Consider the following 13,910-nt stretch of genomic DNA (forward strand, 5'->3'; position numbering starts at 1 on the left):
TATTACTGGTATGTATGTATAAGGCAAAACACAGCACAGGTAGGGTTCTGCCCTACCCAAGGTTTCAGGCATCCACTGCGGGTTCCTGGAACATATCCCCCGAGGATAAGAGTGGGTGACTGGACTAGTCAGGATGGGCATTCATGGAGAAACAGTTGGGCTGCTATTTAACCCATCTGCACACCTGGATAGGGGGCTTCCCTGGTGGCTCAGACGGTAAAGAATCTGCCTGCAATGCGGGAGACCTGGGTTCGATCCCTGAGTCAGGAAGATACCCTGGAGAAGAGCATGGCAATCCACTTCAGTATTCTGGCCTGGAGAATCGCATGAACAGAGGAGACTGGTGGGCTACAGTCCATGGGGTTGCAAAGAGTAGGACACAACTGAGCGACTAACCCTTCCTTCTGGACTGGCGTCACTCACGCACCCAGGTTGTGCCCCACGTCAGGTTTTCCAGCCCAAGGGTGGTTCGTGGTCCATCACAGGCTCTGCTTCCTGGCCCCTTCTGGTGTCTGTCGCACAAGCCGGAGGTCTGGGAGCCAGGCGGCCTTACCTTCCCGTCGGCACCCAGCTCCACGCCTTCCAGGCCGATGATCTCTTTCAGGCTCACGGCTCCTGCTGATTGTCTCCCTCCGTCCAGCTTCAAATCCCTGCAGGGACAAGCCAAGGATAAAGATGCTTCTGTGTGCACCCGAAGGAGCCACGGAGATGTTTACTGTCGGAACACCAGAGTCACTCTCACAATAGTGATGGAGGAGGTCCCGCCGTGCCTGACAGGATTCTCTCTTTGTCCCTCTTTTGGGACTTCTTGATAGTTCCACCCACTTTGACATAATGAAATTCAACTGAACAGAAAGCCTGAAGATGAGAGTCAGGCTCAGTAGCCAGTGGATTACCAAAGTCCCTTCCTGCTCAGCAAGGCCGTCAGCTCTTAAATGGCCAGCTAACAGGAAGCCAGGGGAGGTCACCTCTCCCTGCCACCCCTTATTAGACAGGAGGAAGAAATTCTTACCCTAAACAGTTCTCAGCTTTATTACTAGTAATAAAGGGACTAATGCCACAACAGCCACCCCAGGTACCTTACCGGGCCACTCAGACAATGACCATTTCTATAAAAGAATAATGTCCAGTACTACCAGCAAGGTCTTCTGTGTCGCTCAAACGGTAAAGCATCTGCCTGCAAAGCAAGAGACCCAGATTCGATTCCTGGGTCAGGAAGATCCTCTGGAGAAGGGAATGGCAGTCCACTCCAGCATTCTTGCCTGGAGAATCCCAAGGACAGAGGAGCCTGGCAGCCTACAGTCCTTGGGATCGCAAAGAGTCAGACACGACTGAGTGACTAACACTAGTACCCCTACTACCAGCAAGCACTTCCTAACTTACTTTCACACATCCTCCTTTTCATTCTTTAAGCTCACCCTATTGTACATGCATTCTATTATTATCCCATTTTACAGATGAGAAAAACGAGGCCCAGTGCAAGTAACCGGCTCGCCAAGGTCCCCGCTGACAGTGGGCTGTAGACACTGGTTTTTCGTCCAGTGCAGCATTTCGTGCCACGTTCTTCCCTGGGTCTGGCTGCGGCTCAGCTTGCTGGTAACTGTTCACATTTTCAAGGCCAATCCCTCTCCTTACAGGAGCTCTCAGACTTTCACTGTGTATTAGAATTGCCTGGGATCTTTGACAAACTACAGGCACATCTCAGAGATTCTGCAGGTTCAGTTCCAGATGACCCCAACAACACAAATATTGCAACAAAGCGAGTCACACAAATTGTTCAGTCTCCCAGTGCATATAAAAGTTATGTTTGCACTTTAGTCTATGAAGTTTGCAATAGCATTATGTCTAAAAAAAAAATGTACAAGCCTTAATTAAAAAAATACTGCTAACAAATGCTAACCATCATCTGACAATGCAGACTGCCACAAACCTTTAATCTGTAAAAGGAAAAAAAAAGCAGTGTCTGTGAAGCACAATAAAACGAGGTGTGCCTGTATGGTGTCTGGCCCCCGTCCCCAGACATTCATTCTGATTCAGTTGAATGGGGCGTAACCTGGTGGGCTTGAGTTTTAAATACTCCCAGGTGATTCGGATTGGAACTGAGTTTGGAAGCTCCCTCTTCCAGCTGGGCTCCACACGCAGCCTTGTTAGTCAAAGCCACCCAGGCCGGCAGCATTCAGGCCTTGTGGCCCGGAGGGAACCACCACACTCTGAGACGTCTCCTACAACCTAAGCAAGAATAAACACCATGTAAAGGCCAGACTCTCCAGGCCAAAGGTGACGGAATCACAGGAAGAGAGAACGAGAGCCCATGTGTGGTGGGGAAGAAAGACAAGAGGCCATCCCTCCCACCTTCTAGGAGGGAAAAAAAAGGATCTTTTCACTTTATTGAGCAATCATCCTTGTCTATGGGCGTTCCAGGCATGGACTGGCACCCTTAATCCTATCTGATTGATGACCGTTTTCAAAAGAAACACCCAAGACCTGTATCTAGGAAGTACTGCACTTTCTAAGGTAGTCTCCTTGGGAGGCCATGGTTCTGCCCAGATCAAAAGGTCTCTGCAGCCCCTTTTGGAATCAACACTAACATCATGCAGATAGAAAAAAACAACCAACCCATCCCAGTCTTCAAACTTTATACTTATATATATAGTGCATGTGTATATATGTGTGCATGCATATATATATATTAGTGTATATATATATATGTATATATGTTAGTGTTAGTTGCTCAGTGATATCTGACTCTGTGACCCCATGGACTGTATAGCCCGTCAGCCTCCTCTGCCCATGGAATTCTCTAGGCAAGCATACTGGAGTGGGTTGCCATTTCCTTCTCCAAGGGATCTTCCCGATCTAGGGATCGAACCTTGGTGTCCTGCATTGCAGGCGGATTCTTCACCATCTGAGCCACCATATATATATATAAATTTTTTCTTTAAAAAAAATTTTTATTGGAGTATAGTTGATTTACAATGTATTAGTTTCAGCTGTACAGCAACGCGAATCAGTTATACATATACAAATATCCACTCTTTTTCTGATTCTTTTATATGTATATAATTTTAATCTTGAACACTTACCACTTCAATCAGTGTCCTAACCTCTCTCCCCATTGACCAGGTTTGACTGTAAATGACTTCAAGTACTTCCAAACATCAAACTCACCCCTTCAGGACAGTACAGAACAGGAGAATTGTAAACACTTAGAAGGTGCATATTACCCCATTGAAAGTGAAAGTGTTGGTTGCTCAGTTGTGTTTGCAACCCCATGGACTTTGGCCCACCAGGTTCCTCTGTCCATGGGATTTCCCAGGCAGGAATACTGGAGTGGGTTGCCATTTCCTTCTCCAGGGGATCTTCCTGGGTCTCCTGCATTGCAGGCAGACTCTTTACCATCTGAGACACCAGATAAATCGCATACAAAGTAATTGCAATTAGCTTGCTACTGAGAATGAGTGTTAGTCGTGTCTGAATCTTTGCGACCCCATGGACTGTAGCCTGCCAGGCTCCTCTGTCCATGGAATTCTCCAGGCAAGAATACTGAAATGGGTAGCCAGCCGTTCCCTTCTCCAGGGGATCTTCTCAATCCGGGGATGGAACTCAGGTCTCCTGCATTGCAGGCAGATTCTTTACTGTCTGAACCACCAGGGAAGCCCATTGAAAGCCCCTCAAATACTCTGAGTCATAGAAGTGCTCTGGGGAGGTGTCTGAGTCCACCTTGGGTGCCTCCTCTGCTGGGGACCACACTCCCTGAGGGCTCTGAGGGCCAGGCTGATTTAAGTCACATCACCTTATGAACATGCGACACCAACACAGAGCCCTGCTTCACAGTTATTGACCTCAGATCCAAAGCTGGAAGGACCAGGTGGGCTGGAGCAGAGCAGGGCTCAGCAAGACCACGAGAACCTCAGGTTCCCCGGAGACCATGTGTACAGTTGCCTCGCCTCCTACGTGAGCCACCGGGGGCAACTCTCAGAAGATTTCCTCAAGCAATTAAGGATGAAGATGATGACTTCATAAAGGCCCTAAAAAGGGAAATGCCTTCAGTGCAAGCACCAGAACAAGAGGCAAAAATAGCTGTGGTGGGAAAGGATGGAGTGGCTCAGTGGTGGAAGACCAGGAGGTGAGCTGGCACAAAGCAGCAGAACCTGTATCTTGTTAAAGGACCCACAACACGCTTCTGCAGACTTACTGCTTTCCCAAAGTCTAACCCAGCAAGCACGTGCCTCAAATTCCCAGCTCCTAGACAACTGTCTCCTGGTTTCCACTTCACCCGGATGGAGAATGTTACTTAGGACTGAAACTAATACAAGAGCAGGAAATATCTTTATGGGATGAGAAGATTAAAAGAAACAAGGCGTATTCAAATAGGTCCCTATTAAGAGTGCTCCAGGACACAGACATACAGAATAGACGTATGGACACAGGGGTGGGGGTGGGGGTGGGGAGAAAGGAGAGGGTGGGATGATGGAGAGAGTAACAAGGAAACATACATTACCATATGTAAAATAGGCAGCCAATGAGAATTTGCTGTATGACTCAGGGAACTCAAACCAGGGTTCTGTAACAACCTAGAGGGTTGAGTTGGGGAGGGAGATGGGAGGGAGAGTCAAGAGGGAGGGGACATATGCATATCTACGGCTGATTCATGTTGATGTTTGGCAGAAACCAACACAATACTGTAAAGCAATCATCCTTCAATTAAAAATAAATCTTAAAGACTTAAGAGTCTTAAGTTAAAAAAAAAAGAGTGTTCCTACATGGAGAGCTGGCTGTAGGCAGCAACAGAGTCCCAATCCATGTCTGTATCCTGTCTACCTAGGGTCTGATGTGCAAAGATGCTTAAAGAAGTGTTTGCTGAGCAGAGGTCAACTGACTCCTTGTCGGTTCATAAAGATGGCACCGATGGTGGGTGTTTTTCCATTGTGCCCCTTTCCATCTGTCTCAATTTGCTCCCAGGCTCAGTGCTTTCCCGGGGCAGCCCTGCCTTTGCCTGCCAACTGGCCCCTTGATGCTGGAAGCACAGATTTCAGTTCGCAGAACCAACCCAGCCACCTTTACTCCACACTCCCCTTCTTCTTTTTAAAAAAAATGTTGGCAGCACCTAGTGGTATGTGGGATCCTAGCTCCCCGACCAGGGATCAAACCCACGTCCCCTGCATTGGAAGGCAAAGTCTTAACTGCTGAACCGCCAGGAAAGTCCCTCCATGTTCCCACACACTCCCCTTCTTGACTTCTCTCTTGTGAGAAATGGAGCCATAACAAAAATTATACTTTAAGTGCACATGAAATGCAAGACTCTTCTCCATGAGATAAACCCCAAGCCCGGTTTAAAAGGAACAAGAGAGGACTTCCTTGGTGGTAGAATGGATAAGAATTCACTTGCCAATGCAGGGGACACAGGTTCAACCGCTGGTCCGGGAAGATTTCATATGCTGTGGGGCAACTGAGCTGCGTGCCACAACTTCAGAGTCTGTGCTCTGGAGCCCATGAGCCACAACTACTGAGCCCACGTGCTGCAACTACTGAAGCCCATATGCCCTAGAGCCTGCGCTCCGCAACAAGGAGAAGCCACCGCAATGAGAAGCCCGTGCATTACAACGAAGAGTGGCCCCCACTCGCCACAACTAGAGACAGCCAGTGAGCACCAACAAAGACCCAGCACAACCATAAATAAATGAATAAAATTATTAAAAAATTCAAAGGAACAGGGGTTCTTAGCCTACCCAAGTGCCTCACGGACACTTTGGACCACATGGAAGGGAGAGCTCTATGGGCAAAACTCCACCACCCCTGACCGCAGGAACCCTTCTCCGGAGAATTGCTGTGCCCCCTGCATACCACAGCCACCACTTTCCACCCCTGGCACTTCATCTGTATCATTCTACTTTCTAAATAACTACGGCACGCTGAGAATGAAAGTGAGACAGGAGAAGACTGTGTCCACCCTCAACAGCTACTGAGAAAACACACACTGCTCATTACAGTCCGGCAGGATCTCCCTCGCGACAGATAGTCCTCCATCTGAGCCGTCCCGCAGGGCAGGCACGAGCCACATAGGGCAATGGAGTGCTTGCAGTGTGACCAGTCGACCGAAGAACTGAATTCTTACTTTTGGTTAAAATTTAAATAGCCACGTGTGGCTACTGTACGGGATTAGTAAGTCGGCCTTCCAGAGGTGGCCTGGCCACTTTCTGCCCATTGTCTCCGGGGATGTCTCTGACCCAGGCCCCAGCTCAGAGAAGAGTCCATGTTAGGAGCCCCGGAGTGAATGGGGCAGAGGCAGGACCCTGTGGATGGAGCCAGTGCAGCAGGTCTACCCTCAGCGGGGAGGAAATGAGGACTGTGACGCCCATGGTCACAGGGGACCCATGCCCCGCACCCCATCAGCATCCCAGGAACAGAGCTCCCGGCTGAGATAAAAATTCACATCCTATACGAGGCACAGAGTGGCACATCCTTTTGCCCTGAGGGGCTGTGCAGACAGAGGAGCATGGCAGTGAGGGTTTTGGTGATGCCAGCACATACAAAGGACAATGAGCAACGGTGCTCCCCAAGTCCACAGCATTCCAGGTCCTTCATGCATCCTGGAGAGGAGAAGGGTGGTGCCCAGTGATAAAGTCTGAATTTCCTGTCAGTTTTGTAGAAGGGAGTTTATATTATGTCTATTAACTAAAAAGATATTTCTTGCAGACTGAAGCTGCTGCACCAATATTGGCTATATTCACATTTCAGAAACTTCACTGACATGGTTATAAATATCACAACTGCTCTAGAAAAACTGACTGCTTCGTGGTGGCGGCCGAGGGCACACTTGTTCATTTTTTTCTGCCTCATTTTCAGGAAGAGGTTGTCACTAACTTCAGGACTGCCATTTTGGTAGGACTGAATTAAAAGAGCCCACATATACACATCCATTTACACAGCCAGGTGTGCACGGAAAATCAAACATATCTCATCTTAGTCAATAATGTCATCTCTTCAACAGCTTTTGAATTTGTTCATACTGAGACTCTTGGGATCTTAAACAACACATCTTTTATAAAGAGGCTGACAAACTTCTCGAGGTGCCTTAGCTAAGTGCTCTTATAAGAGTTGGCGAAACCATATACAGTTAACCCTCCATATGCCAGGTTCTGCATCCATGGATTCAACCAACCTTGGATCAAAAATATTTGGAAAAAAAGTCCAAAAAGTTCCAAAAAGCAAAACTTGAATTTGCTGAGTGCTGGCAACTATTTATGTAGCATTTACATTGTACTAGGTATTATAAGTAACCTAGAGATGATTCAAGGGGCTTCCTAGGTGGTGCCAGTGGTAAAGAACCCACCTGCCAGTACTGGAGATGCTGGAGACAAGGGTTCGATCCCTGGGTCAGGAAGATCCCCTAGTGAAGGGCATGGAAACCTATTCCGGTATTTTTGCCTGGAGAACCCCATGGACAGAAGAACCTGGTGGGTTACAGCCCATAGTGTTGCGAAGAGTCGGACATGACTACAGCGACTTAGCACGCACATTCACAGAAATGATTCAAAGTACACAGGAGGATGTGTGTAGGTTATACAAAAATACTATGCCATTTTATTTAAGGGACTTAAGCTTCTGTGGATTTCAATATCCACCAGGGATCCTGGAACCAGTCCCCCATGGATAAGAACCACATGAAATTGCTGTTGTCTGTCTAACTCACATAAACAGCAACTTCATATCATGGCTCCTAATTTATAGACGCAGCAACTGCTCGGGGCTCACGTGTGAGTGTTAAGCAAGCAAGAGACCCATGGCCCTTGATGCCCCACTGTTTTGGGATTCAAGGGTTGAAGCTGACCTCAGAAAGGAGTTCTGAATGATGTTGCTGGTTTACCCAAAGAGAGTCCTCTAGAAACAGCAGTGGAAAAGAATTAAGCAGAAGTCCCAGAGGAGCAGTGATAAAATCTTGATGTTTTCTTTCTAAGATCATCCTTCTGAATTCTCATCAAAATGCCATATGAAAATAGAAATATCTTTTTAGCTCAAATGCCAGCATTAACCCTCCAGTACCAAGAGACTGAGCTGGATAACCAAACTGCAGCGGAAAGTAATTAAAAGCAAACTGAAGTTGGACATTTCTATTTCTCTGAAAAGCCTAGGAGATTATTTTTTTCCCCAGGTATCTCGAGAGTTCAAATGTCAATTTATTTATGTTCTACCTGCTTCTGAAAACAGAATGAGGCAGGCTCAAAAATACCAGATGTGGATATTGTCCAAAATTGTATGCATTAAGGTTGAAATGCTGTTGCATGCACTCAGAGACAAACAGGGCCAATCAGATTACAGAAGAAAACCTCATTCGGGCAGATGTGCAGACAGAAACTCATAGTTAAGAAACCGCGGACAACGCAAAGGTCTGATTCCTTCTCCTCCACAGGCCTGGGGGATTCTACAGCTCAGACTTATTTTGCTACAAGAGCTCATTTCTCATTCTATTCAAGTCTGTTAACTTTTGCAGAAGCTGTAGGCATGAAACATGCTTTGAAAACTCAGCACAGATTTTTTTATACAACGTGTGGCCAATGGGGGATGGGGAATGGATGCTGTCGGTTCAAGGAGGGGGAATGGGGAAGTGGGGAGGCTAAAACAGAAGATGAAAATGCATCTGGGGACGCATCCAATCAGCAGGTGGACCCTTAAACAAGGAGCAGAAACACAGGCTGGTTCTTTTGGGGGGTATAAACCCCTCCTTCACCGGATAGCACTGGAAGTCATTCAGTGTAGCTCTCCCGAAAGCTCCACGCTTGGAAAGCCCCTGGCCCTCTGTCTTAGTTTTGGCTCCCACGGCATAAAGTGAATGTACATGATTGCACAGTTGTGAAGTCAACCGGCCAGAGCAGATGGCCAATCTAGATATTCTGATGCCCAAAGGGGGTTACCCAGGTTGCTATTAACCACACAATGGCCAACTCCTGATTTTACCTTATGTAACAGGCAAAATGATCTTTCATGAAACTGATCAAACAAGATTCCCTACTAGATAACAAGAAATTCAAGTGAAGACCCTTCCCTTAGGGAGCATATGAACCAATATTCCTCTTACTTTTAAAATAAAAAAGGATTTAACTACTTAATACCTGGGAAATAGAGGAAAAAACTGTGTCTGTGGTCAATTAACTGTTTTCCATGGCTTTCTGCTTCCAGAGTGGGGATGGCCTTTTATCCCTAGTCATTCTGCTCATGGTGCTCTAAACTCAAGACCTTGGAATGCCAGCCTGGAGCTCCACTGGGCACTTGCTCTTTAAAGGATCACAATAGGTTGAACACTGATGTGTAAATAATTTAAAAGCCAATTAAATATTAACAGGATTTCCAGATCCTGCAAAAACAAGAGAGCTTTGTGGTGCAGAAAGCAAAGCTTGTAAAACTGGATTAGGAAGGAAAATACCACTTGTGGGCTCATTTTAATTAAGAGCTCATACATCCACTGGAACTCAACCACACAGTATGTATCATCGTCTGAGAGATCCTATTTGCCACCTCGTCAGATATGGTACAGCCGCCATCTTGGACTGGGCCTGCTCCCTTCTATCAGAGCAGAGCGATACAAAATCACGGTTTAGTTGATGGAACAATGCCCAGGACTGACGGGAAAAAGTGAAATCAAAGCAGCTTTTAGTCCAGAAGTCCAGCCTCTTCCACACTCAGCACTTCATTGATAAACCACCCCTCCTCCCCACTTGGGTAACAGGCAGACAATGAAGGGACCTTAACACAGCTTACACCAAAATCTTTGTCTAAAGGCAGTGCCTATAAACAGCGGGGTAATAGCATGATTCACCCATGAGATCATTCCTGAATCTGTCTCTGTGTGGAAATATGCTTGGTGTGAGGAAAGAAACACAATTTGTGAATGTGCAATTTTCCACAACGAAAAGAGATGTTTTTGGCGAAAATGGGTGGGGAGGAAGGGGGGATGGGCCGGGAGCAAGGCAGGCAGCACTTAGGCTTGGAGCCCCTAAGAATAGAAGAAGCTGTTCTCTGTGTCACAAAATGATCAATTCAGGAAATGGACCCAAGAGGATGACCTCATCTGAAATGCCCCAGTGCCAAAAAGCTAAGCACACACACACCATGTGGAAGCTGCTATTTTATATCACGCCCCCCAGAGGTACCTTGTGCTCCACTGGGAAGCCATTTTCTTCATCATATGGTCTCTGATACACTCGTTATTTTTTTAAAAGTCTTTATTGAATTTGTTAACAATATTGCTTCCTTGTTCTGGTTTTCTGGCTAAGAGGCATGTGGGATCTTAGTTCCCGACCAGGGATGGAACCTGAATTGGGAGGCAAAGTCTTAACCACTGGACCACCAGGGATGTCCCTCTGATACATTTATCATAAAATTAACCCAGTGACTATCATTCAATCAAGTATGGTTATCTGGATGAGTCTGTACCCACACACGTCTAAGAAACTGGTTTCTGCTGGAATCACTAGTTTGGTCATCTTCTTACATAGCTCTGAATCACAAGTTAATTGGATTAATTCCTACTTCGTTTTCGTTGGATCCATACATATAATAGCTTCCCAGGTGGCTCAGTGGTAAAGAATCTGCCTGCCAATGAAGGAGACACCCGTTCGCTCCCCGGATCAGGAAGATTCCATGGTGAAGGAAATAGCAACCCACTCCAATATTCTTGCTTGGGAAACCCCATGGACAGAGGAGACTGGCAGTCCATGGGGTCATAAAGACTCAGACACAACGGAGCACACACAGACACACATATCATACATACAGGAATACCTACGGATATCCACATGTTTCAGGAAGTAAGAGTATGTGGGCACCCACATCACTCCCCTTATGCACAGGGGCAATCCCCGGACTGGTCCCCAGTACAACGCCTGCATCTCTCACTCACCAGCAGGCTGTTATCCAAAAGCTTTCGAGTTGGCCCTCTGGACTCAGAATGCATTCTCTACTGATGCAATGTTATAAATGGCAATTAGCCCTTACAGGGCCCTTTTGGCCTGCAGCGTGACTCAACTAGCCCAACAGTACCAGCAAGAGCTACGGTTGCAGGAGCAACAGCTCAGAGGGTGAAAGACGGTGAAGACATAAGATGAAGCTGGGTTTCTCTTGTGGTTTCCTGGTTTGGGGCTGACCCTCCATATTTTAAAAGCGGTCGAGTTTGCATTATTTCCACCTCCCCCTCTGAATTTGCTTTTTCTTCTCAGGACTGCAGGAGCCTTTCTCCCAAGCTGTTTCTCCGTTTCACAATTTCCTCTCTCTCTAATTCTGAACTCATAGATTCCTTTAGAGCTCCCAGATTTTCCACTCCAGCTCCCATGGTGATGGCACACCAGCCCAGAGGATGGGGTGTGAGCTGAGAAGCAAGAAGAGGGGCAATGGTTTTAGAACGGTGGATGAGCTGTTTATCAAGTAGGATCTGCCTACTCAGGAAAGATGGGCATCTTGCTTACGATTCATTTTATAAGTGGAGGGTCGCCAAGCCAAACCACAAATCCATGCTAGAAAGAGAAGGTAATGAGTAATGTGGATAAAAAGCAACAAGACTCAGTTGGGCCTTGGCAACTGGTTGAGAGAAGAGGAGCTGGTTTAAGGCTGGGACTCTTCCCAGAAAATGGCATAATTTACAAGCTTAATCTGAGAAGAGTGTTTACAGCTATGGGAAGGTTTGATGTTTCAGTTATAGTGAAAAAGACAGGCAACATCTGTTCCTCTTCTCAGCAACCAGCTTCCAATAGCTTGTTTTGAAAGGTGGGATCTGGCAGAGCCTCTTACCATCAGCAAGAAAGATCAAAACAGAACAATCATCTTGTCATATTCCATACAAGCACATGTTCCAATGGAGGGAAAAAAAAAAGACTGGAAGGAAACAGACCAAAATATTCATGACGGCTTTGAGGTGAGGCTCAGTAATTTTCATCTTCCTTTTGTTTTTATGTACTTTCCAGATTTTTTTTTTTTTTTCTTTTTGAAGTGTGTTATTTGCTCAGTTCTGTCTGACTCTTTGCGACCCCATGAACTGTAGCCCTCCAGGCTCCTCTGTCCATGGGATTCTCCAGGCAAGAATACTGGAGTGGGTCACCATTCCCTTCTCCAGGGGACCTTCCTGACCCAGGGATCAAACCTGGATCTCCTGCATTATTGGCAGATTCTTTACTAATTTGGCTGCACTGGGGCTTAGTGACCCTGAGGCACATGGGATCTTCCCTGACCAGAGATTGAACCTGCATCCCCTGCACTGGAAGGTGAATTCCTAAAACCACTGGACCACCAGGGAAGTCCTAATTTTTAAAAATAATGATGTATCACTGAGGAAAACAAAGACCAACTCCAAGAGCAGATGAATCCCTTGGGTTTCTGTTTGTAGGCACCGGCTAACTCACCATGAAGAGGACTGGGAACTGCCGTATAGGGGCAGATCTAGAAAGAGTGATGAGGTAGCTCTGTGACCAAACACGTTCCCAAAGTTAACATTTAATGAGTATCTACTGTAGCCTGGCATGGTACTCAGAGTGTTCATATGTTAATCTTCCACTAATGTTCTCAAAACTCTGACGTTGACATTATAGCTGATTTTACAGACTAGTAAGCCTGGGCCCAGAAAGGCTGGTTAATTTGCTGGGACTGAGGATCCAGCCTGAGCCAGCTCTCTCCCATGTACCTGATGACTCCCTGGCTTGAGGGATGGATAAAGACTATGGTTTCCCTAATGGGACCATGAGGGACAGAGTGGACATGAGTGGGCGTCTCATCCTCACTCCCACTTTGCTGGAATAACTCTGCAGTTAGGGATTTTATTTATTGGTACTTTGTGTAAACTTGCATTGGAAGAATGGCTTCTTCAGCTAAAAAAGAAAAAGCCTGCAAACCACAGGACTAGACAGTCTCCGAGTTCCTTCTAGCTCTAAAAGTCTATCTTGGGAGCTGAAGAGCAGTCCCTGTCACTGAGCTCACATGAGCTGGTGTTAGCTGGTGCACTGTCCACACCAGATGACCTTTAATGAATTAGCTGGGGGATACCTGAGGAGAAATCTCAATGCCCTTGTGTCCAGGAAGAATTGATGCTTTTGAACCGTGGTGTTGGAGAAGACTCTTGAGAGTCCCTTGGACAGCAAGGAGATCAAACCAGTCACTTATAAAGGAAATCAGTCCTGAATATTCCCTGGCAGGACTGATGCTCAAGCTCTAATACTTTGGTCACCTGCTTCGAGGAGCTAACTCATTGGAAAAGATCCTGATACTGGGAATGACTGAGGGCAGGAGGAGAATGGGGACAACAGAGGATGAGATTGTTGGATGGCATCACCGACTCAATGGACATGAGTCTGAGCAAATTCTGGGAGATAGTGAAAGACGGAATCCTGGCATGCTGCAGTCCATGGCGTCACAAAGAGTCGGACGTGACTGAGCGACTGAACAGAAACTACAACAACAAACAGTAAGATTATTATTGTTCTTAAGGTGGCACTAGTGGTAAAGAATCCGCCTGCCAACGCAGGAGACATAAGAGATGCAGGTTCTATCTTCTCTGGAGGAGGGCACAGCAAACCCATTCCAGTATTCTTGCCTGGAGAATTCCAAGGACAGAGGAACCTGGTGGGCTACAATCCATAGGGTCACAAAGAGTTGGACATAACTGAAAGCAACTTAGCACTAATAATAGTCAGTATTCCATGAATAAGATGCATGATGGAGATTTTGGTGTAGAGTAAGAATAAAGATCAGAGTGAGTTTAACAGGCTGGAAGTCTGACAGGTCTGTGGGAGGGGCGGGGAAGGGAAGGTCACGGTGAACGGGGAATGACCAGGCAGAGCCCATGGAAGTGGGTGGGAGAGGAGTGAATGGTCAGGGGCATAATGCCCTTGGAAGGGGCAACAGTCGGGTGTCACTGTTACAGTGACCAA

The 13,910-nt window shown here is 46.6% G+C and overlaps 1 protein-coding gene across 2 annotated transcripts in view; it reads right to left on the minus strand.

Annotated features, from left to right (window-relative positions):
- CABLES1 (Cdk5 and Abl enzyme substrate 1) overlaps positions 1-13,910 on the minus strand; it is a 102,220-nt gene that overhangs the window by 20,239 nt on the left and 68,071 nt on the right. For both annotated transcript variants that reach the window (XM_061399760.1, XM_061399759.1), the window contains one exon: positions 554-650. In XM_061399760.1, coding sequence (XP_061255744.1) covers positions 554-650 — 97 coding nt within the window. The remainder of the gene's footprint in view (positions 1-553; positions 651-13,910) is intronic.

This window comes from Bos javanicus, chromosome 24 (genome assembly GCF_032452875.1).
Source record: "Bos javanicus breed banteng chromosome 24, ARS-OSU_banteng_1.0, whole genome shotgun sequence".
NCBI lineage: Eukaryota > Metazoa > Chordata > Mammalia > Artiodactyla > Bovidae > Bos > Bos javanicus.